We start from the raw sequence: 20,757 nt of genomic DNA on the forward strand, positions 1-20,757 counted from the left end.
TTAGCGCCTGTCTGTTACTGAGATTATTGCAAGCAGCACTCAACCAAGTTGGGTCCTTGTCTAATTGAGCAAGGGGCTTCCTATGGTCTTAAGCAGGAGTGAAATAGGGCAGACCCGCACCATACACAATTATTGTTCAATATCAACTTCGTTGGACTAGTCATGTTGTGCAGATGCCTGATTATCGTCTTCCAAAGCAACTACTCTATTCCGAACTTAAAAATGGAAAGCGTAATGCTGGTGGTCAACAAAAGAGGTTCAAAGACTCTCTCAAGGCAAATCTATATATAAAAATGTAGTATAAACACCGACAACTGGGAAACACTGGTCTGCGAGCGCTCTAATTGGAGAACAGCCTTTACCAAAGGTGTCGTGGGCTTTGAAACCACTTCAGCTCAGGAAGAAAAGGAGAAACACACTAAGAGGAAGGCACACTTGGCAAACCCTCACTGTGATCAACTCCCACCTAGAAACTTAGGTCCCCACTGTGGAAGGACGTGTGGATCCAGAATTGGCCTCCACAGTCACTTATGGACTCACTGTTAAAGCCGTGTTTACGCGAGACAATCTTACTCAGCTATGAGGGATCACCAAAGACAGAGAGAGTGAGATAGATAGATGATAGATAGATAGATAGATAGATAGATAGATAGATAGATAGATAGATATTTGAAGCACACAACTTTCACCACAGAATCCTGGGAATTGTAGTTTCCCCCCCTCCCAGAGCTATAGTTCCCAGCACTCTTAACAAACCACAGTTCTTGGGATTCTTTGATATTGTGGGGAGGGGAGTCATGTGCTTTAAAAGTAGGGATCTGCCCTTCCAGAGGAGGATCTCTTAAGAAATATCAAGCGTCTCCCATTTCCACTGCTCAATATATCTCAAGCCTGCGTTTTCCGCTTTCGGCGTTTTCTGCAACAGCAGTGCATCATGGGAATCCAGGGCCAAAAATAAGCAGGCCACGCAAGGCCGAAGGTCAAACCCGACCACGAGCACCTTGCAGGGAGAACAAAACAAAACAAAACAAAAAATAAACTCGCTCCCGCTCCCAGCTGAAGTTTCCTTCCCAGGAGGAAGGAAGCCTTAACATCTCCAAAGTCAATGCCAACAGCATTTCGCTCTGTCCACGACTAGGGGCGACTCCAAATGGTACGTTCCCAGATGGGAAAGGTTGTGTTTGTTTGAAATCCAGTTTAAAAGGGGGACTTTAGAGGAAGGGGCACAAGGTCCGGAGGGAGAAGAAACAAACGCGGGAGCCAAACTGAGGTTACAATATTTTTATTTGCTAATGTACAGTGTGTGTAACCCAGTTGGGGGGTGGGAAGGCAGCAGGTAACAGAGACATCCGAAGGGATGGGGAGTGAGAAGCTGGAGCTATAGCATGAGCTGAGAGAGGGCGGCCCGCGGGTGCCAGGTGGCTGCGTTTGCCAACTGACTTACCGTACTCCTGCATGGTTTTTGCAGTAAACTTAAGTCTGTGGGTGGATGGGGTGGGGAATGGCAGGTGAAAGTTTTCATGGCAGTCTTACCTGCTAGCAGCTTTCAGATCAAACAGCTGCAGGAGGCAGAGGAGCCAGGTATCTGTTTTAGGTTTTTTTTGTTAAAGGTTGTCAACCCTAAAAACAGCAGCAGGCACAAGTGAAAAGAGGGCATGAAACAAGAAGGGGTGTAAGGAGGGGGCAGTCTGGGCCAGTGGGATGTGTTTCAGAGAGACACACCATCAATCGCTAGGAAAATGTGAGGAAGGGTGTGAAGAAGGGGAGCTAAGGAACACTCTGCACCTAAACATTGGCAAGACAACGGAGATGGTGTTGGACTTTTGGAGGAAGAGAGGGGAGCTAGTCCCGTTGTATATCGGGGGGGGGCTGTGCGGAGAGAGGAAGAGGAGGAGGAGGAGTTTGGATTTGATATCCCACTTTATCACTACCCTAAGGAGTCTCAAAGCGGCTAACATTCTCCTTTCCCTTCCTCCCCCACAACAAACACTCTGTGGGGTGAGTGGGTCTGAGAGACTTCAGAGAAGTGTGACTAGCCCAAGGTCACCCAGCAGCTGCATGTGGAGGAGCGGAGACCTGAACCCGGTTCCCCAGATTATGAGTCTACCGCTCTTAACCACTACACCACACTGGCTCTTAGTGAAGACCTAACTTGGAAGGTCAATACAGCCCAGGTGGTTAGGAAGGCCCAACAGAGACTTCATTTCCTTAGGGTCTTGCGAAAGAACAAGATTGGACCGCAACTGATGATTTCCTTCTATCGATCCATGATAGAAAGTGTTCTCTCATGCTGCATTACGGTGTGGTATGCTGGTTTGACAGCCATGGACGGAGAGTCCCTACGGAGGGTGGTGAAGACAGCACACAATATTGTGGGCTGTCCCCTGAGTCCGCTAGATGTTATCGCAGGAGACCTGCCCTCGGGCAGGAGATATAGAAGCATGATAAGCCGCACCAACAGGTTAAAGAACAGTATCTGTCCATGGACCGTGAGGCTGCTGAATGGAAGACAGCAACATTGCAGCTGACGTTCAGGGTTGGTGGTTGTACAACAGCAGACAGAGTGTAACAAGGACTGAGAGATTGTGGGAGGGAGGGGGGGTCATTTAATCTCATTGTAAACAAGTGGTACAGTGACAATAAAGTATTTCTATTCTATTTCTAAGGAGTCTTGTAGCTGCCATGCCAGGAGAGGAGCTATGAAAAACCCCACCTTCGTTTCTTGCAAGGATGGTTAAAAGTCAGTAGCCAGAATATTGCCCTCATTGCTGCCTTCTCCCACGCCTTCACCCTGGGGGCCCTGCCATAGCTCCGCGGCCTCACCTTGCTCTCTAGGATGCAACACCATTAAATACACTACTTTTTTTTTTAAAAAAAAGGCCCCAAGTCTCCCCACACCCACCCACCCAAAACAGAGCCAGTGTCTCGACAAGACAGTGCAAGAGACAGAGAAAGGACACACGCCGTCGGGGGGGGGGGTCAGGGGAGAATAGGAAGACTAGAACCCCAAAAGGCTTGTCCCGTACAGACCGATAATACATGCCATTTTTTTTATAAAAAAAACAACAACACACAAAACCCAATGCATTTCAATGAAGGAAATCAGAACACTGAGAGATCAGGACGCCCCCTGTAGGTAGCGGTGGTGAACGACAAGAGCGCGGACGGAGCCGAAATGGGAGTGGCTGCCTCTTGGTAAGACTCGGATGTTTGGGGGCAGGTCGCCCATTCTCCAGCTGCCGTGGTTTTTTCATCGTGCGTGGGAAACGTTAAGACGGGGCGAGCGGGGATCTGTAGCCCTCCAAGGCCCATCATCCCTGGCTGGAGATGATGGGAGCTGAAATCCCTCACTCTTGTCAGAAGTGGTGTGTGTGTGGGGGGGGGGTACGCAGAGCAGGAAATGCTGGCGCAGATTTGCTGCTGAATCTCCGAGATAGATGCGGCATTCGAAACCCGCCTAGAAGCCACACAACCTCTGGTGGCAAGGCCCTGCCCTCAAACCCCGCAGGAGGTAAGGCTGCCTTTAGGGATGGAAGCATTTTGCATAGGGAGACGCAGAGAGGGAGGGAAGCGCTCTCCAACAGCCAGCCTCCGGGAACAGAGATTTTTTAAAAAGCAGGATCCTGAGGCAACTTATTGGGAACCTGTGCCCCTATTGGGGGGGGGGGGGTTTGCTGGCATGCTTTATCTGGCAGTGGCATACTGCGAGGTTGCCAGCCATGTAGCTACGGCAGGGAACAAGCACACCCAAACCGGCCTGGGCTGCTGCAACAGAGTATTGATCTGCAGGAGAAATCTGCAAGCAAAGCTTTTCTTCTATTTTTTTTCATGGCATGGTGCCCTAAACCTTCTCCTTTGCTTGTTGCTGCAAATCAAACAGTTGTTTAAAAGGGGTAGCCGCAGAGGCCTTGTTCCAGAAGTTGGCTGCTTTAATATACAGTACCCATCAGCTGGCTTGTGAATGTGCTAGAAAACACAAATATACTTACTAACTGGAAATGTATGTGGGTGGCAGGTGTTCTTATTATGGTGGTGAGCACACACATGTGTTTGTTTGTTTGTTTGTTTGTGTGTGTGTGTGTGTACAGGCACGCATGCATAAGGCTTCCATAAAACCACACAGCAGAGTAACTGTGGCAAAAGGCAAGTGATAACGAGGCTTTCAAATTCTACTACTGTCCGTGACATCTTCGCTGCATTTCAAAAAAATCTATGGAACAGAGAGATTTTCACCGTAGGGCAACGCTTGTTCTTATCTATGCAGTTCAAATGTACTAAGCCAAGAATCCAGAACTAAAAACAAGAGGGTGGGAGAGCAAGCAGGATGGCAGAGTCAGAGATCCTTGCTTGCTGCTCATTAAGAGAAGGGAAATTCTTTTCTTAACTGATGGGATTTCTACTTCAGGCTAGCAGTTTAAATAGGATAAACACCTCTTTGTGAAATTGTTCACATTCCTAAATGAAAGCTGAACCTTGGCTGGCTGAAGATGAACTCTCTTAAAGCTGGGTATCTAACTAATTTTACTGCTGACTTCAAAGGAACAAACTCCCCAGGTAGATCCCACAGTCAGGCCACCAAAAAAAAAAAAAACTCTTTCAAAAACTGCCCCTCCACTCTTCAATTTTGTACTAAAACGCCTCAGACAGAAAATTAAAAACAAGTAACTGATTAGCCAAACCCAACGTTTTCCTGTATTTTGAGGTTTGGTGCCAGAAAATATGTGTGTGTGCATAAAGAACAATCCTATAAATCTGAAGGAGACAAAAACAGGCAGAAGCTGTGGAGTGAATCACAACTTGAAAGGAAACTTTTTTTAAAAAAAAAAAAGATGCCATGCGTTTGTCAACCTAGATAAAAGTGTGACAGCATGATCTACTCAGAAGCAAGCATTATTGAGATAAATGGGGCTTAGCATATACAGAATTGCAGCCTGAGCGATATCAGCGTCTGTGTTGATAAATGCAGAGGGTGCTGTTTGTGCTGTATTGTGGAGTGGACTTCGGGGCTCTATGTAGAAATTAATACTCAGCTACGATGCCCACACGTAATTTGCAAAGCCTTGTGTGCATGCACACACGCACACACACGCACACACACACACATGAACATGTTAATGTATGGACGGAACACATTCACATGCATGTGGGGAGCATGTCAACTTTGCAAGTCTTTGCACGACTTTCCAACAAGCATGCTCAATGGGTGTGGGGGTGTGGATGCGTGACAAAACAAGGGTGTGTCTGTATGTGTTCACTCACAATGCATGTTTCACAAGGAGGATAAAGAAGAAGTGTGCACAGGAATATAGGTGTCCACATGTCTTTGCCCAATGGTGAAAGACAGACACTGCTAGCCTGGTCACCTACGGCGAGCAAGAATCGCCTCCAAGCGACTAAGCGGGACGGGGTGGTGGTGGGAAGGTTTACAAAAAGCGAGTCCTTTAAGACCACAAGTGGCTAACAGTCGTGTGCCAGCAGAAAGGGGCCAGTCAACTTGTGTGAGTTTTCTTCCAAGGCTGTGTTTCCGTGTTCAGGACGTAAGTGCACATGTGGGCTTAGTTCAGGTCCGCAAGTCAGCAAGAGGCATATCGGTGTGTGGAGAGACAGGGGCCTGTGTGTCGATGGCGTGTCTACTCACGCCAGAGTGGTCTGGGCAAGTGTCAGTTTCTTTTAAAATAATTACAAGAACAATAATAACAATCAGGCGTTTCAAGGAGGAAGAAGTAGTAGCGGCAGCACAACCCCCTCACCTCACCCCATTTGCACACAAAAAAAAGTCCAGACGCAAGGAAGGATGCTCCCCTGCCCTTGGAGAAGGAAGGGCCCCGGAGGGACCGGGTTCCCCTCGCACAGTCCAGCCCTGGCGTCCTCTTTGCCCCGTGGTTTGGGTGGTGCAGAGCAGGCAAGAGGCAGATCCTCCGGAAGAAGACAACTCCAGGCTTGTTCTCAGCACTGCAGGGAGACAGGATTTGAAAGAGAGGGAGAATGAAACAGGGAGTCTGCGCCCCAGACTTTCCCCTCGGCTCCACCCCCCAGCCTTCTCCCTACGGGACCCATTGCAGTCCTGCCACAGAGACACGGACTGTAACCATGCTTTTGAAAGCACATCTCCACACCAAAGAAATCCTGGAAACGGGAGCTTAGCCCTCGCTGTGTTACAATTCCCAGCAGCAAACCACCGTTCCCAGGATTCTCGGGGGGCAGAATATGTTTTCATGGAATCACAGAGTTGGAAGGGACCCCCCAGGGCCATCTAGCCCAACGCCCTGCAATGCAGGAATCTTTTGCCCAACACGGGGCTCCAAGTTTTAAATGTGCTTTAAATAGATGTACACAGCGCTGTTCCTCAAAGCAGGCCCTGGAAACACTTCTGCATCGTCCCAGGTCTGCAAAAGGGATAGGAAACTGCTGGTGCGGATTCAGTTCAGTGCTGTCCACACTGACCGGCAGCACATCTCTGGGATTCCAGGCAAGGATCTCTTCCAGCCCCACCTGGAGACGCTGCCAGGGACCTTTTGCATGCAAAGCAGATTCTCTCCCATTGAGCTAGAGGCCTCCCGACGGCAGTTCCCCCTTTGCAGAGCTACAATTCCTGGTACCCTCAAGAAACAGGGATAACCCCTCGCCCCAAGCTCAGTGAGAGCAGGGTCACCGTCTTCCACCTTCTCCGTTCCTCACCTCATTTGCCCCACCGCCACCGCCACCCCCAGGGCTCAAGAGCCCCGTCTGCTCGTTCCGTTTGTCCGTCTTCATCTCCACCACAGTGTCGTCGGGATTCCCTTCCTTGGGGGTCCTGACGAGAGGAGGAAACAGATATCTGAGCGCCACATTCCAGGAACAGGTGGCCAAGAAAGCCAACAGGGTATGGCTACGTCCAGCCTCTCCCCGAACCCACCCCACCCTGCACAGCTCCCTGATCCTTCATCCATTTATGGCTCTGCAGCCCAGGGAAGGCTGGCGAAGATTTACATATAAAAAAGGGGGGCATCTATCTATCTATCTATCTATCTATCTATCTATCTATCTATCTATCTATCATCTATCTATCTATCTATCATCTATCTATTATCTATCTATCAGTATCTAGGGCCACCTGGGAAGGAAAACTCTGATCCTAAACCTCCACAGACAGATGCCAGCAAAACACCCACATATCCGGAAACAGAGGCCACTGGTTTGTCTACATTTAATTGAGCATGAGCATAAAGTGAGCCAGATTTGCACATAGATCTCTGATCTGGCAGGTAGGTGTTTTTTTTAAAGCGTGGCACCCGTTTGGACTTAGCAAGTGTGAAGGGCTGTAACATAAGGCTCCTCCCCTTCCCCTGATCAGCCATGATGGAAGAAAGGCAGAGGTCTTTAACCTCCTCCTCCCCAGCAGAGGGGTTTGCCAGACACCACTCGCTGCATGCGTGTAACTAAGGCACAAACAATGGCAGATGAGGAGCACCAGAGGCCGGAACGCTTGCCGTGCCATTGCCCCTGTGTAGCCTGCCGCCTGAGCGGGTCACTTCATTTGGCCTCATGGATGGGCCGGCCCTGCTACTAGACGTCGAGGGACTTGTGGCTTCGTTGCCACTGGTGCCGAGCCCCACAGAGGCAGAAGGGGCTGTAGGATGCGCGTGGTTTGAGCGGCCTGCAAGGCCTTACTCACAAAGATCTCTTCTCGCCTCCGCCGCAGGGCAGCTGGCCGCGGCGCTGCATGAAGTAGAAGAAGCCCACGATGATGAGGAGGAGCAAGACACAGACACACACAGCAATCACGGCGACTGTACTGCCACCCTGGCTCTGTTCCCCGTCCACTGTTGGGGGGAAGGAAGCAAAAAAAAGGGAAGGGAGATTGAGGTTCTGCAGATACCAGGTCCTTCCCCAACCTCCTTGCCTGTAGCCTGCTTCTGTCTGGCAAAGATTGGGAAGGACCACCTGAACAGCGCTGCCATGTTTCTACCAACATTTTTGTTCGTTGCTACAAATAAAAGCTTTGTTGTTGCTTTTAAAGCATTGTTGCTGTTGTTGTTGTTATTTATTAGATTTATATGCAGCCCTGCATCGCAAGATCACAGAGCGGTTCACCAGATAAACGTCTATTGTTAAACGTGCCGCAATAATAGTACTGTATTGTTCAATAACATTTTTATTATTATTGCTGCTATATAAGGATGTGTTTACTGTTACAATACGTATAAGTGAAATACATATTATCTTTAATAAGATCAACAACAATATTGTTCAGCTTGTAACGAGAACAGCAAATTGCATTCCTTAGAATTACAACAATGCCATTTAAACTAAATACTCATTAGATAAAATCTCTCTCTCTCTCTCTCTCTCTCTCTCTCACACACACACACACACACACACATGATCATTTGTAGTTCTGATCACTACTAATGCCAAACAGGAGGGCCATTTTGAACGACCCCATGATTCATCATAAAATTGTAGGAGGGTTATAGTCAATTGTTCCTCACTTACTATTCCAACAGGTAGTTTGTGTTCTGGCAATTTAAAGCAGGTCAGAAGGTTGGTCAGGGAATGAATGAATGAATGAATGTTGATAAGAATCTGCTGCTAGATCTCTTGCTTATTTATTTATTTCAACACCGCCATTTTGTGATGTATCAGGGTGTACAACATTAAAACAGGAAACACCATAAAAACTATGTTTTGGAGCAGATCTACGAGGAATCTTACTGTGGAGGCAGAGCGTAGCCATCGCGGCTAGTAGCCAATTGTAGCCTTTATCCTCCCCATGAATTTGCCTCTTAAAGCCATCCAAGTTGGTGGCCACTACTGACTCCTGAGGCAGCGAGCTCCAGAGTTTATCTTCGTGCCGAGGGGAGAGGTGCTTTATTTTCATCTGTCCTGGATCTTACCCAGGGAACTACCGGTATGAGAACTGTTATTCTGAAGGACGAGGGGCAAAACAACAATTCTCAGAATTTGGGCTGGAGTGCGGGAGGAAGAGGAGCCAAAGGCTGTTTCTATACGTCTAGCCGCGTTCTCAAACTCAGGTTCTTAAGCTGTTGGTGGGCTACAACTCCCATCATCCTGGACCCTGACCACTGCTAGGGACTCAAACTTGAGAAAAACTCGCTCCACGGTGTAGTTTCAGCCACAGGGCACCAACAGCACAAGGCCACACCTATTCATGTGGTGTGTTACACACACACACACACACACACACACACACTTGGATTTTTTTTTTAAAAAATAATAAAACCCCAAAACCTCAGGGAGAAATAAACTGTGGTAAGTGAATCATGTACTACTTCAAACTTGGATAGCATTTCTGAGCTCCGAAATCACACACAATGAACCTTCCCTGACCTTATTACACTTGAAAGCAAAAGAAACCTGCAAGCAAAAACATCTGGGAAATTAATCTATTCCGATCTTTCTGCGGTGGAAAGAGATTCCACGGAAGGCTTCCCTCTTTCATTTCGCCCGTTGGTCCCCTCGCGTGGGGAGGGAGAAGTGGAAATAAGCGAAACCCAGAATACCTATTATTATTATTCTTATTATTATTATTATTATTATCCCCAAATGGATTATACTCCACTATTTCCCCTTCACGGAGCAATTGCTCAAAGAGACTTGTGAATATCAAAGCAAGCAGAAAAGCCAAAGGAACCCTTTGCAGAGACCAGCATAGACAATTGATACTTTTAAGCAGGGAATTATTATTATTATTATTATTATTATTATTATTATTATTATTATTATTATTAAGGTTGTTTCCTTTATTTGGCTGAATGCAAATAAAGAAGAAGGCAATCCAATTTCTTGGGGCAGGGAGTTCCGCATACAGGGAGCCGCCACCAAAAAAGCCCTGTCTCTACCTCCCTTTCCGTATGGCTAATTGTGTTTGTGCATGTGACTCTTGTCCTGCCTTCTCATCCTCAAACACCCACCTGTCCGGAGCTCGGGGTTCCCTGAGGCAGCATGCACAAGAAGGAAAAAGCAGTTAGCCACCTGAACTGTCAGTGAGCCCACCCAGCTAAGCTGTGCTGTCATTGCCCATCCTGGCCACCCCACTGTAATAGCAGTGCAGAGTCTGGGGGCAGCGGGGCGGGAAGAGAAAGGAGAAAGAGGGAGGCAAAGAAGGACTTACCTGCTGGTATGGGAGAGGCAGATGTCGTTGGTGCAACTGCTTGGAAAGAGAGACAGGTCTGTTAGCAAAGGTACAGGGTGAACTCTTGCTGCGGTCTGCAGTTGCTCAGCCTGCACCCAAATCCCCACTTCCCCTTATCCCTTTCATCATTCAGAGGGCCAAAAGACTCCCACATCCGGTTCTGGGCACCACAATTTAAGGAGGATATTGACAAGCTAGAAGGTGTGCAGAGGAGGGCGACCAAGATGATCAAGGGTCTGGAAACCAGGCCTAAGGAGGAATGGTTGAAGAAGCTGGGTATGTTTAGCCTGGGAAAGAGGAGGCTGAGAGCAAACAGGATAGCCATCGTCAAATATCTAAATGAAATATCTCATGGAAGATGGAGCAAGCTTGTTTTCTCCTTCTCCGGAGGGTAAGACTCAAACCAATGGATTCAGGTTACAAGAAAGGAGAGTCTGACTAAACATCAGGAAGAACTTTCGGGCAGTTATGAGATGTTCAATAGTGGAACGGTCTCCCACTCGAGCATGGGGACTCTCCTTCCTTGGAGGTTTTTAAGCAGAGTTTGGATGGCCATCTGTCATGGATGCTTGAGTTGAGATTCCTGCCTTGCAGGGGGTTGGACTGGGTGACCTTCGGGGTCCCTTCCAACTCTACGATTCTGCAACTGCATGGCCCACTAGTGCTTGGATTTCACAAGAGAGCTTCTCCCTTTCTGCAGTGCCCCCACATTGTTGTGAAACGGCTTTGTACATGTTTTTTTTTTTTTTCGTTCCAAGGGGCTTGTCGGGCAGTCAAAGATAAACAAGCACCTTTGTTATGTTCCCTTTTTGGGAAGGTGGCAAGGGGGAAGGAGAGATGGCTGTTGTTGAAAGAATACAGGCAACGTGTGGCGAAATCTTAGAAGCTGGAGAGTAGGAGGAGGAAGCTGGTGCTGAGTACGATTTCTGTTGCTCCAGGAATGAGGCGTATTGCCCCATCTGTGGCCTAGCAGAGGAAGTCCCTATGCATGTTGTCGCAGAAGTAAACACACACCTTGCAAGAAGTTTGCGGCAGAACTGAGCCTATCTAAGCGTACCCTTTTGGGTCATGACTTTGTGCAGAGTTCACGCAGCCATGGAAAATTATTGGACTAGTCTTGGACTATGGGCTTGATGGGATCTGTAGTCCAAAATGTTGGAGAGTGCCAGGTTGGGGAAGGTTTCTCTAGGAGTCAAGTCAAACCCTAACATCCAGAAACCCTGCGCAACCCCCCCCCCCCAAAGATAGGGAACCTGCACAGAAATCGCAACACCCCTCCTCACAAGATTATCCCACGTATCAGCTTGGGACCAGTTTACCCACGAGGTTGTGCACTTGACGGCTTTGATTTTTAAATTGGCGATTGGGCATTGGGAGAGCAGCTTCCTCCAGATTCGGGGAGGCATGTGCATTGAACTCCCTGCTAATATGGAGAGGGAAACTCTCAGTTTTAGCAGCAGGTTCAATGCAAACCCCTTCCTGGTTTTGGAGCAAGGTGTGCCAAGAGCATGCCTTCCCAGAGAGGCTCATCGTCACACACTAGGTTCCCCACAACTGGCTTAAATGCAAGGATTAATAATTTGTCAACAGCTTTACTGCTAGGAAATTAGAATGAGAGGCAGACCTACTGAAAGGAGGTGGAAACGCGCCTTGCAGTGGCCTCAACCGATGACTGTGGTTGTCTAAACACTGCCATGCGCTCCTTTTTCCCTGCCAACCTGTCTACACCTGCCCAGCCTGGGGGGAAGAAAGCAGACCGAGTGCTGCAAATGACTAAGTGCCACACCTGGGCCATAAACCTCCACTGACCTGAAGGGTTTGGGCATCCCCAGAACCAATTCAAGCTAGAGCCAAACTGAGCATGTAATTAATTGCACGACTGCAATTTAACATGCCCGGCTTTTAAAGATGTCAGTAGCGGCTGTCAGGATTGGGACAGCAGCTCGTGGGAGGGACGAGGCTTTAATTATGGGTTCTTTAGTTGAGATTCCTGCATTGAGGGGGGTGGACTAGATGACCCATTGGGGTCCCTTCTACAATCCTGTGATTTCTGGGTAGGTAGCAGTTTGGGGCGAGTAGAAGGCCATGGTGAGCATTTGGGGAGGCAATCCTGCTCTTCCCCTGACCATTACTGCTGCCACTTAAATTTTTAAAACCACGCAGGTTAAATTGCAATTGTGCAGTTAACATTCTGTTTAATTCGGACACTGGTTTATGCTGCTGCTTGGACTATTGACTACAAGTCATCTGCAAACAAAGATAAGAAGAGGCGTCTGGAGCGAAAGGGTGAAAGGTCCCTCCCTTCCCTTTGTGGACACTCACCCATCTGTAACAGGAATGTCTGTTCGGCCTTGCCGTGCTCGTTCTCTGCCCAGCACGTGACCCCATTCTGGGCCAGTTCAGGGGTCACCTCCACCGACAATTCGCTGACGACTCTGTTGCCAAAGGTCCTCGCAGACGGCTGGGAAGAGAGAAGCAAAGAATGGCAGCATTTCGCATGGGACGGAGTCTCTCTCCATCCTCAGCTTTCTGCCTCACACCTGATTCACCTTTGTTTCTACCTGGACAGGTTGTTGGGATGCCAGAGGCACCACACAGGAGCTACAATGAAAGCAGTCAAGAAGGCTGCTGCAGAGTCGGGGTCAAGAGACTGAGCTGCGAACCAGGTTGACGTGCGCAGTGCCGGATCCGACCTCATTACAAATACCGGCCTACCTCGCAAGGTTGTTGCAAGGATGCCCAAGGGCAGAACTACAGCTTACTTTGGCCAATATGTTTCCCCAAACCTACATAATGATAAGTAACTATACAACCTATGGAAGACATCTGAAGGCAGCCCTGTATAGGGGAGTTTTTAACGTTTAATGTTTCATTCCCAATGTGCCCTGCTTGTTGGTGGTGAGGGGGCGGACTGGGGAGAAGTCATGGCAGAGACAGCTCTTCTGTGTCTACTCATGACCTTGGGCTTCTTCTTGAAGCCTCTGCCCGCTCCCTCTGTTCATCTCGGCACGCAAAGAGGCCACCCAGGGAGTCCGCTTCCCGCAGCCTGACAGCTTGAGAGCAGCTGGGTATCAGCAGGCAAGGGTGTGGGGGAGAGAAGGACCCCTAAAACCAGCGGTTTGCAAACAATCTTCCAGCAGGGGATGCTGACTTGCCCACTAATGAACCCCTTGCAAGCCTGCTTTTCAGCTCCAGGACGTTGCAGGGGATTATCTGGGTTCATTTGGGGGCACAGGTGCTGAATAGGGGCCCCCAAGCAGGCCTGTCAGGTCTCCTTGTGATCTGTGGGGTGAGCTGCACGCTGCACTGCCAGCCATATGGGAACAAAGCCCTAGCAAATAGTCTGCTCCCCAGATTCAAACGAAGATAACCAACACCCACACACCCATACCCCTTGAGCTGATATATTCAGGGAAGCTGATCTGCCGCCGCTGGCCTCATTTGAGAAAGACCCAACCAGCTCCCAAGAAATCCAGCAGGAACACACTCTGCAAACCTCTGTGCCCTTGGGCCCAGAGTAGGGTGAAGGGGAAGGTCCAGCACCCCTGTAGGGGGCTACAATTGCTCCACAATCCTCACTGAGCCCTGCATTTCCCCGACAAAGCTCTTCGCCACTAGACTCACCTCCTCCCCAGTGACGCTCCACTTGATCTCTGGCTCAGGGTAGCCGAAAGCAGAGCAGGTAAATGTCAGTTTCTGGCCCAGGCTCTGGTAATGGCGTGTGGACTGAGGCTGCTCCACTTGTGGGGTTCCTGTTTTGGGGAAGGAGGAGGAAGTCAGGACATGACAACCAGGAGGAGGCACATGAACCCTGCCCCCAAAAGCTTTTAAGTTCTGGGCCAGGGAAAAGGATGGATTCTGCAACATGCACAGAAAATGTCAACTAGCCTCTCTCTCTGACTAAAAGAATGAATTATATCCAACTATGTTTGGCCACCTCATGAGAAGAGAAGACTCTCTGGAAAAGACCCTGATGTTGGGAAAGATGGAGGGCACAGGGAGAAGGGGACGACAGAGGACGAGATGGCTGGACAGTGTTCTTGAAGCTACGAACATGTGTCTGACCAAACTGCAGGAGGCAGTGGAAGACAGGAGTGCCTGGCATGCTCTGGTCCATGGGGTCACGAAGAGTCGGACACGACTAAATGACTAAACAACAACAACAACAAATGTATTCTAGTGAGCTTCTAATACCACCTATATACCTTCAAGCTGATCTTCATAGTCTTAGGGACTAGAAAGTTGTGAAGGAAGGAAGGAAGGAGAGTAATCCCAACAGCAAACCTTGTCCCCCACCCCCCTTTCACAGAATCATGTATGAGAGTTGTGTCCAATATTTACTTAAACTTAGCCTTTTCTCCAAGGAGCTCCCATTTTTGTCGCCACGACAACCCTTTGAGGTAGGCTGGGCTGAGAGACAGCCGTAGGCCCAAGCCTATCCCAAGCAGTCAACCAACGCCCAAATGCCAGTGACTGGAAGACTACGTCACTCGTGCAGGACGTGTTGCGGTGGTTGTTATTGTTGTTGTTGTTGTTGTTAAACAACATTAAATTTGTATGCCGCCCTTCATCTGCAGATCACAGTTCACAACATAACATTACAACATAATGCCACAAAGCACGCAGTAAAAATATGAACAATAGCAACAAACCAAATAATCCCCCTTCTCCCACAACACATTTAAAAGGGCAACGGATGAGAGTTGGAATAGAAACTGGAAGGAAAGGAGTCAAGCTCACCGTGTGGCCTTGGGTCCGTCTCTGACTCTCAGGCAAACCTACCTCACAGGGTTTTGGTTTTTTTTGGGGGGGGGGGACATGCATGCCATCTTGAACGGCTCAGGACCACAATACTTCCAGGACTGCCTCTTTCCACATGAACTGACCTGGACCCTGTGACCCTCCTCTGAGGCCCTTCCTCGTTTGTCTCCTCCACAAAAGGTGATGGAGGGTGGCAACATGACAACGGGCCTTTTCTGTGGTGGCTCCCTGCTTGTGTCATGCACTCCCCAGGGAGGTCCGCCTGGCTCCTTCATTATACACCTTTAGACGCCAGGCAAAAATGTCCCTCTCTAACCAGGCCTTTGGCTGATTAACATCCGGCGCACTTTTAAACGTGCTTGTGAGAGGGGGTGGAGGTTATTGGTTTGTAGTGGGTGTGGGTGTGACCTTTGTTGTTTTTATTCTGTATTCTGTGCTTTGGTCTTGTATTTTTATGTTGTGAACTGCTCTGAGCCCTACGGATGAAGGGCGGTTTGCAAATTTAATCAACAACAACAACAACAACAACAACAACAACAACAACAACGCCTTGGAGGAATATATCAAGACAGATAAATAAAATGTCCTTTTCTGAGGCTTCCCTTGGGCATCAGGTTGTCTCCACTGTGAGAGAAGGATGCTGGAGTATTATGGGCCATCGACCAGATTCTGCAGGGCAATTCTGCTCTTAACTTCCATGGCCACCCAACCAGCCTACCTTCCACGACGACTTCGATGGTCTGGGTCCGCTGCAGCCCAGGTATGCTAGGCACAGAGGCTTCACACGTGTACCCACCGGCCATGTGGTAGCTCAGTGAACTCAGGGGCAAAGTCTCGCCGTCTCCCACCTTAGTCTTTCCCTGCAGGGGGATGGGGGTAAAAACAGGAGAATGCACCTGAATGGTGGAATTCCCTCCCAAGGGAGGCTAGCCCAGATCCCTCTTCGTTATCCAGCAGCCTGAGACTTTCCTGCTCAGGAAACTGAGCAGAAGACAGAAGTTGCTCGCTCAGCTGCTGTCCGGGCAAAGTGGATCTTAACTGCTGGTCCTAAATGTGTTCTGATGTATTTTAATGATTGTTTTTAGCTAGTTTGTTGCCTCGTCCTTTTTAAACACTGTGAGCCATACCTTGAACCCCAACTTGGGATAAAGGCAGGATCTAAATGACCTTAAATCATCATCATCATTACTTCTGAAAGTGGGGTCACGTGCCTTGAGCCTTTGAGAATGGGCAAGATTTTCAGAAGACATTCATATTTAGACAAGCCTACCCAGAAGGTTTGTAGGAGTTTTGATTTGTTTCATTCTATTTTACTGCGGTTTAAACTTTCTGTGTGTTTTAAATTATGGTTGCAAATCTTTTAGTGATAAGGTTCTTGCTTTATCTTTTTTTTGTAAACCGCTTTGAGGCTTTCCCCACAATCAGGTGGTATATAAATTTTATGAAATAAATAACTACAAGGCGAAGTACAATTAAAAACAAACCACCACCCACCGCCAGATGCCTTTTCCAAGCATCTCCATTTTTACACTTAAAATGCAAGTTTCTATCCCTCAGTGTCGTCGCAGCAGGTCTGAAAACCTGCAAGCAGGGTGCCTTTTGAAAAGACTCTGGGATTTGGAGATTCATCACTTCTGACTGCCTACCATTTCCACCCTTATGACCAGCAGGACAGTCTGCAACCCAACAGGGTGGTTCTCCTGCCACAGGCTCCATTTACAACTATGGGAAGCTGGGCAAGAGAACCTTAGCATTCCTTTGAGTGTGCAGCTTTAGGCTTGTGTTCTGCTAGCTGTGCCTTTAGAGAAAAGTGCAGTTTCAGCCTTGCAAGTTGCAAATTTAAAGACACAGTTCTGTGAGACGAGATTAGGCCTGAGTTAAGCCGCTAGAGGAATGAAGACAATAGGGAGAGAAGTGTGCAAACCATCACAGCCTGCCCAGGGCACCTGCGGAGTTTGTGCTTTGCAAGAGGTCAAGGACATGAGTCGAACTTCCGTTTGCTCCCCCACTTTCCCCCAGGAAAACCTGGTGTTTAGTGCTGAATCGCAACAAATGGAGATACTGAGCTAGATGGCAGCTTCTGCGTTTTTTCGTAACCTTGTGGAGCCTCCACCTACCTTCTTCCATAGCAAGGTGGGCATCTGGGAGCCAGTACCAGAGCAGGTCAGCTCGATGTTTTCGCCCAATCTTGCCATCACAGTCTTGTTCGGGTTCAGAACCAGGGGGTCCAGATCTAAAGTGGGAACAGGGGGAAGGGAGAGAGAGAGAGAGTGAGAAAGGCTGACAATACTCAGGGTTTTGATGGAAGTGCAACAGCAGGGATCAATCAGTTTGTAACTTAAGGGGTTAATTCCATCCTCAGTGATACTCGGTCAACTACCCAAGAAGGGCATGTGCGTATGTAGAGGTGTTGCTTGGCAACCAGACAGATTGGCACGATCTTCTGTGAAGCAGCGAGTGCTCTGGTTGGCTGTGTAGTTTGGAGGAAGTTTCTCCTCTGTATGTTTGGTTGTACATCTCCCTGCTATGCACATTCTCCTCAAATTATACGCCATTTTTGCTTCTTCTCTAAGGTGTTGTCAGGATGACTTTTCTCTCTGGACTCTGTGCTGTTTAAGTGACTTTGCTAACAGGTTTCACTGCCGTCGTCCCCCACCAACCTGTCTCCCAGCACGAGGCCCTGTTGACCCCTCCCCCAGCAGCCCACGGGGCACTCACAGTTGACATAGATGGTCACATCCTTCTCCAGCTCTACGTTACTGGGGCTGTCAAAGTCCAGCACCTGGCACCGGTATGTCCCACCGTCTGCCTTGGTCACGTGCAGAAGGCTCAGGATTCCGTTGGGGCGGGACCCCAGGTCTACCTGTCTGTTTTCACTCTGGATTTGCAAGGGAGGTAAAAAGGGAAGCCCCCCCCCCAAAAAAAAGGTCAGGAGGCCAGTTTCGTCTGGAGCGAAACAGCAATGGCAACCACCACCCAGCCTTAGGCCTGGAGAAGTGACTTCATGCCCACTGTTGTCAGAAAGGATGTCCTTATTTTCCAACTCATATCAGCAGCTAAAACCAAAACACGCAGAACGCCTCAAACCCCTCCCCCCCTGCCTCCCCCCAGGAAGGAACAGGTTGGGCATGGATGATGCATCATGGTCAACAGTACCTGTATTTTGTAAAAGACGTACTCCGGTGGAGGGTAGCCGTCCGCCTGGCATTGCAACTCGATATCATCCCCTTCCTTGATGACCTCTGGGGAATCTACAGAAAACTCCACGTTCTCTGTGAAGTCTGAGGGAAGAGGAAGGAGGGTCACACTGACAGCACATGACTATTTATTTCTGTATTATTATTGTTATTGTTATTACTACTATTAATCACAGATCTCTGCAGTCTGTGGAAGAGTTTCTCGTGCACGTTCCAAAGATCTCATAAGCCTGCTGCACAGTATTTATTTGTTTATTTCTTGCATTTATAACCCCACCATTTTCTCCAAGATGATCAAGGTAGTTTACATGGTTCTCCTCCTCCTTTAATCCCTATAACTGTGAAGCTGGCTAGGCTGAGAGAATTTGAGCCATGGGACTGTGCACCAATTCCTTTAAGTACCTAGCTACACCTGACCACAATACAATAAAATTAGAACCAATGCTTGGCAAGATCCTAGAAGCAGGAACATTCAGGTCATACATTAAAGCCTTCAGCCAGGATTAAAACAAATTAAAAACCTGCCGGAATGGATTTATTCTAAACAATATTTGTAATCCTGCACCCTCTACTTGACTAGGAACCTCGGAGCAGCTTGCAACAAATATAATTTTAAAAGCAAAACCAAAAGGCGGGTGTCTTCATAGAATCATAGAATTAGAAGGGACCCCTAGGGTCATCTCTAGCCTACCTTCCAGCATCTTTCACCCAATGTGGGGCTCGAACCCACAATCCTGAGCTTAAGAGTCCTGAATGAGCTATCTTTCAGGTGGCACCAACTCCTTCTGGCTGTACCTCTCAAAGCAGGTCAAAGAGGAAACCTGGCAGACAGGCAGCTGCTGGAGGGCATTTTGCAGTCTGCGGGCCACCACCAAAAAGGCCCTGTACCCATCCACTGGGCCTTCGCTGAGGATCAAAGACAGGCCTCCAAAGTAGATCTTAAAACTTAAAACTTGGGCAGGGACACAAACGTGTGCAAATCGCCTCGGAACGGTGGTTTGGAAGGGAATTAATAAAGCAAGAATGATAACATTAGCACAGTCAAAATGGAAAATGCTTACTGAGGGCCACCACACCCGAAACCATACAGGATGAATGCTCCACAGAAGCTCCCAACATTTCCATGTAACTTACAGTGCAACGTGAGATGGAAGGGGTCCGACTCTGCGCTGCCGACTTTTCCGTGCGGCATTGCGTAGCTGACGTGGCAGAGGAAGCTGGAGTCCTTGTCAGATTTGTTCACCCGCAGGTACAGCGTGCTGGAGACGGAGAGCAGCCCTGACGCCTCTTTCACCGTCCGTGACACGACATACAGCTCTGGGGAGGACAACAGGTATAGCGGTGATGCAGAGAGTGAGGTTATCCGGCCAAGGGGCACATGGGGAGGCGAGAACTCCAGAAACGGGCCAGTACAAGGATATTTTTCAACGCATCATTTTGTTGATTTGAAAGAAATACAGTGGTACCTCGGTTTTCGAATGTACGTAATCCGTTCCGGAATACCGTTCGAGTTCTGAAACGTCTGAAAACTGAAAACTCAATAGCCAACAGCTAGGCCTCAGGATTTGCACTCAGGAGAAGCCACGTGGCATGTTCGACTGACGAGGCGTGTTCAAAAACCAAAATGTTTGTCAACAGAGACGTTCGAAAACCGAGGTACCACGGTATATAAAATGGCAACTTTCACGCAGTTTAAGGATTTAGCAGCTATACGGTGGTAGTTTTGTTTTAATGGGTGGTTTTAAGGTTCTGCAGTAATAGAGGCCTATTTTGAGTGGGGAAATAAATTTAAACAACAGGCAGCACAGAGCAACCTGAGGAAAAGATGAGAGAGAGCACCTGTTTGTCTACATTTATTCGAAATTAGCCTCAGGATGGCATAAGATGCTCAGTGGCAGTCAGGAACGTAAGACCGAAAACGGCAGTGGCAGTTGGGGCTATGTTTTCTCAGACAGCTATTGTCCTCGAAGGAAAAGACAACAGGAGAAAACAGCTTCCTTACCCTTATTGCGTTCTGTGGAGGCATTCAGAGGGCGGCCATCTTTGTACCAGCTGATGGTTGGCATCGGGTTGGCATTTTTGCTGGTGCACGTTGCAATCTGGAGAGGAAGGAAAGGCAGTGAATCCCTGGTGTGGCCCTGCTATGACCACTCTCCCTCACTCTCCTTAGGAGACTTCTCCCACCTGGGATGTTAGTTAGCCTTATTTACAGTCATAGCCTCCCACCTTGCCAGCGGGGCTGTACAAAAAAAAAAAAAGAGGAAACGCTAAATTACGCTGGTTTCTGAACCTTTCCTAACTTCCTGTTAATCGCTTCCCATAAAACATCCCAAAGCCATTAACAATTTTTTAAAAAAATTAAAAGTTTTAGCTGCAACACGGATATGGGCTGAGTTAAAATAATCTCTACTTTAAAAAGTCTTGTTGAAAAAGTAAGGCATTCAATAGGCACCGATAAGATAACATTGGCAAGGCTGAAGGCCCAATTTTTTATGTCACTTGGAGAGGACCTCCTGAGGAGATGGTAGTTGGCTGGAGCACCATCTCCCGCCGAGCGCAGTGAGTGTTTTGCATGATTTATTCTTTCTGCTGATTATGGGGAGAGACAAAGCTATATAGGGCAGAGAAGCCTGACTCCTGACAACTGGAAAACTTATTCCGTGG

The 20,757-nt window shown here is 48.4% G+C and overlaps 1 protein-coding gene across 2 annotated transcripts in view; it reads right to left on the bottom strand.

The window, feature by feature from the left end:
- Positions 1–1,266: 1,266 nt before the first annotated feature.
- The window catches only part of BCAM (basal cell adhesion molecule (Lutheran blood group)), a 60,681-nt gene continuing 41,190 nt past the window's right edge, over positions 1,267–20,757 (bottom strand). The window contains exons 5-16 of one of the 2 annotated variants that reach the window (XM_035118038.3): positions 20,096–20,192; positions 19,228–19,410; positions 18,053–18,177; positions 17,615–17,774; positions 17,014–17,129; positions 15,615–15,756; positions 13,760–13,887; positions 12,458–12,596; positions 10,115–10,150; positions 7,655–7,802; positions 6,679–6,793; positions 1,267–5,952 (exon numbers count right to left, since the gene is read on the bottom strand). In XM_035118038.3, coding sequence (XP_034973929.2) covers positions 5,947–5,952; positions 6,679–6,793; positions 7,655–7,802; positions 10,115–10,150; positions 12,458–12,596; positions 13,760–13,887; positions 15,615–15,756; positions 17,014–17,129; positions 17,615–17,774; positions 18,053–18,177; positions 19,228–19,410; positions 20,096–20,192 — 1,395 coding nt within the window. In that variant the 3' untranslated portion in view covers positions 1,267–5,946. Of the gene's footprint in view, positions 5,953–6,678; positions 6,794–7,654; positions 7,803–10,114; positions 10,154–12,457; positions 12,597–13,759; positions 13,888–15,614; positions 15,757–17,013; positions 17,130–17,614; positions 17,775–18,052; positions 18,178–19,227; positions 19,411–20,095; positions 20,193–20,757 lie in introns of both variants that reach the window. The other variant, XM_088672664.1, reaches the window with a different exon arrangement.

Source organism: Zootoca vivipara, chromosome 6 (genome assembly GCF_965207765.1).
Source record: "Zootoca vivipara chromosome 6, rZooViv2.hap1.1, whole genome shotgun sequence".
NCBI lineage: Eukaryota > Metazoa > Chordata > Lepidosauria > Squamata > Lacertidae > Zootoca > Zootoca vivipara.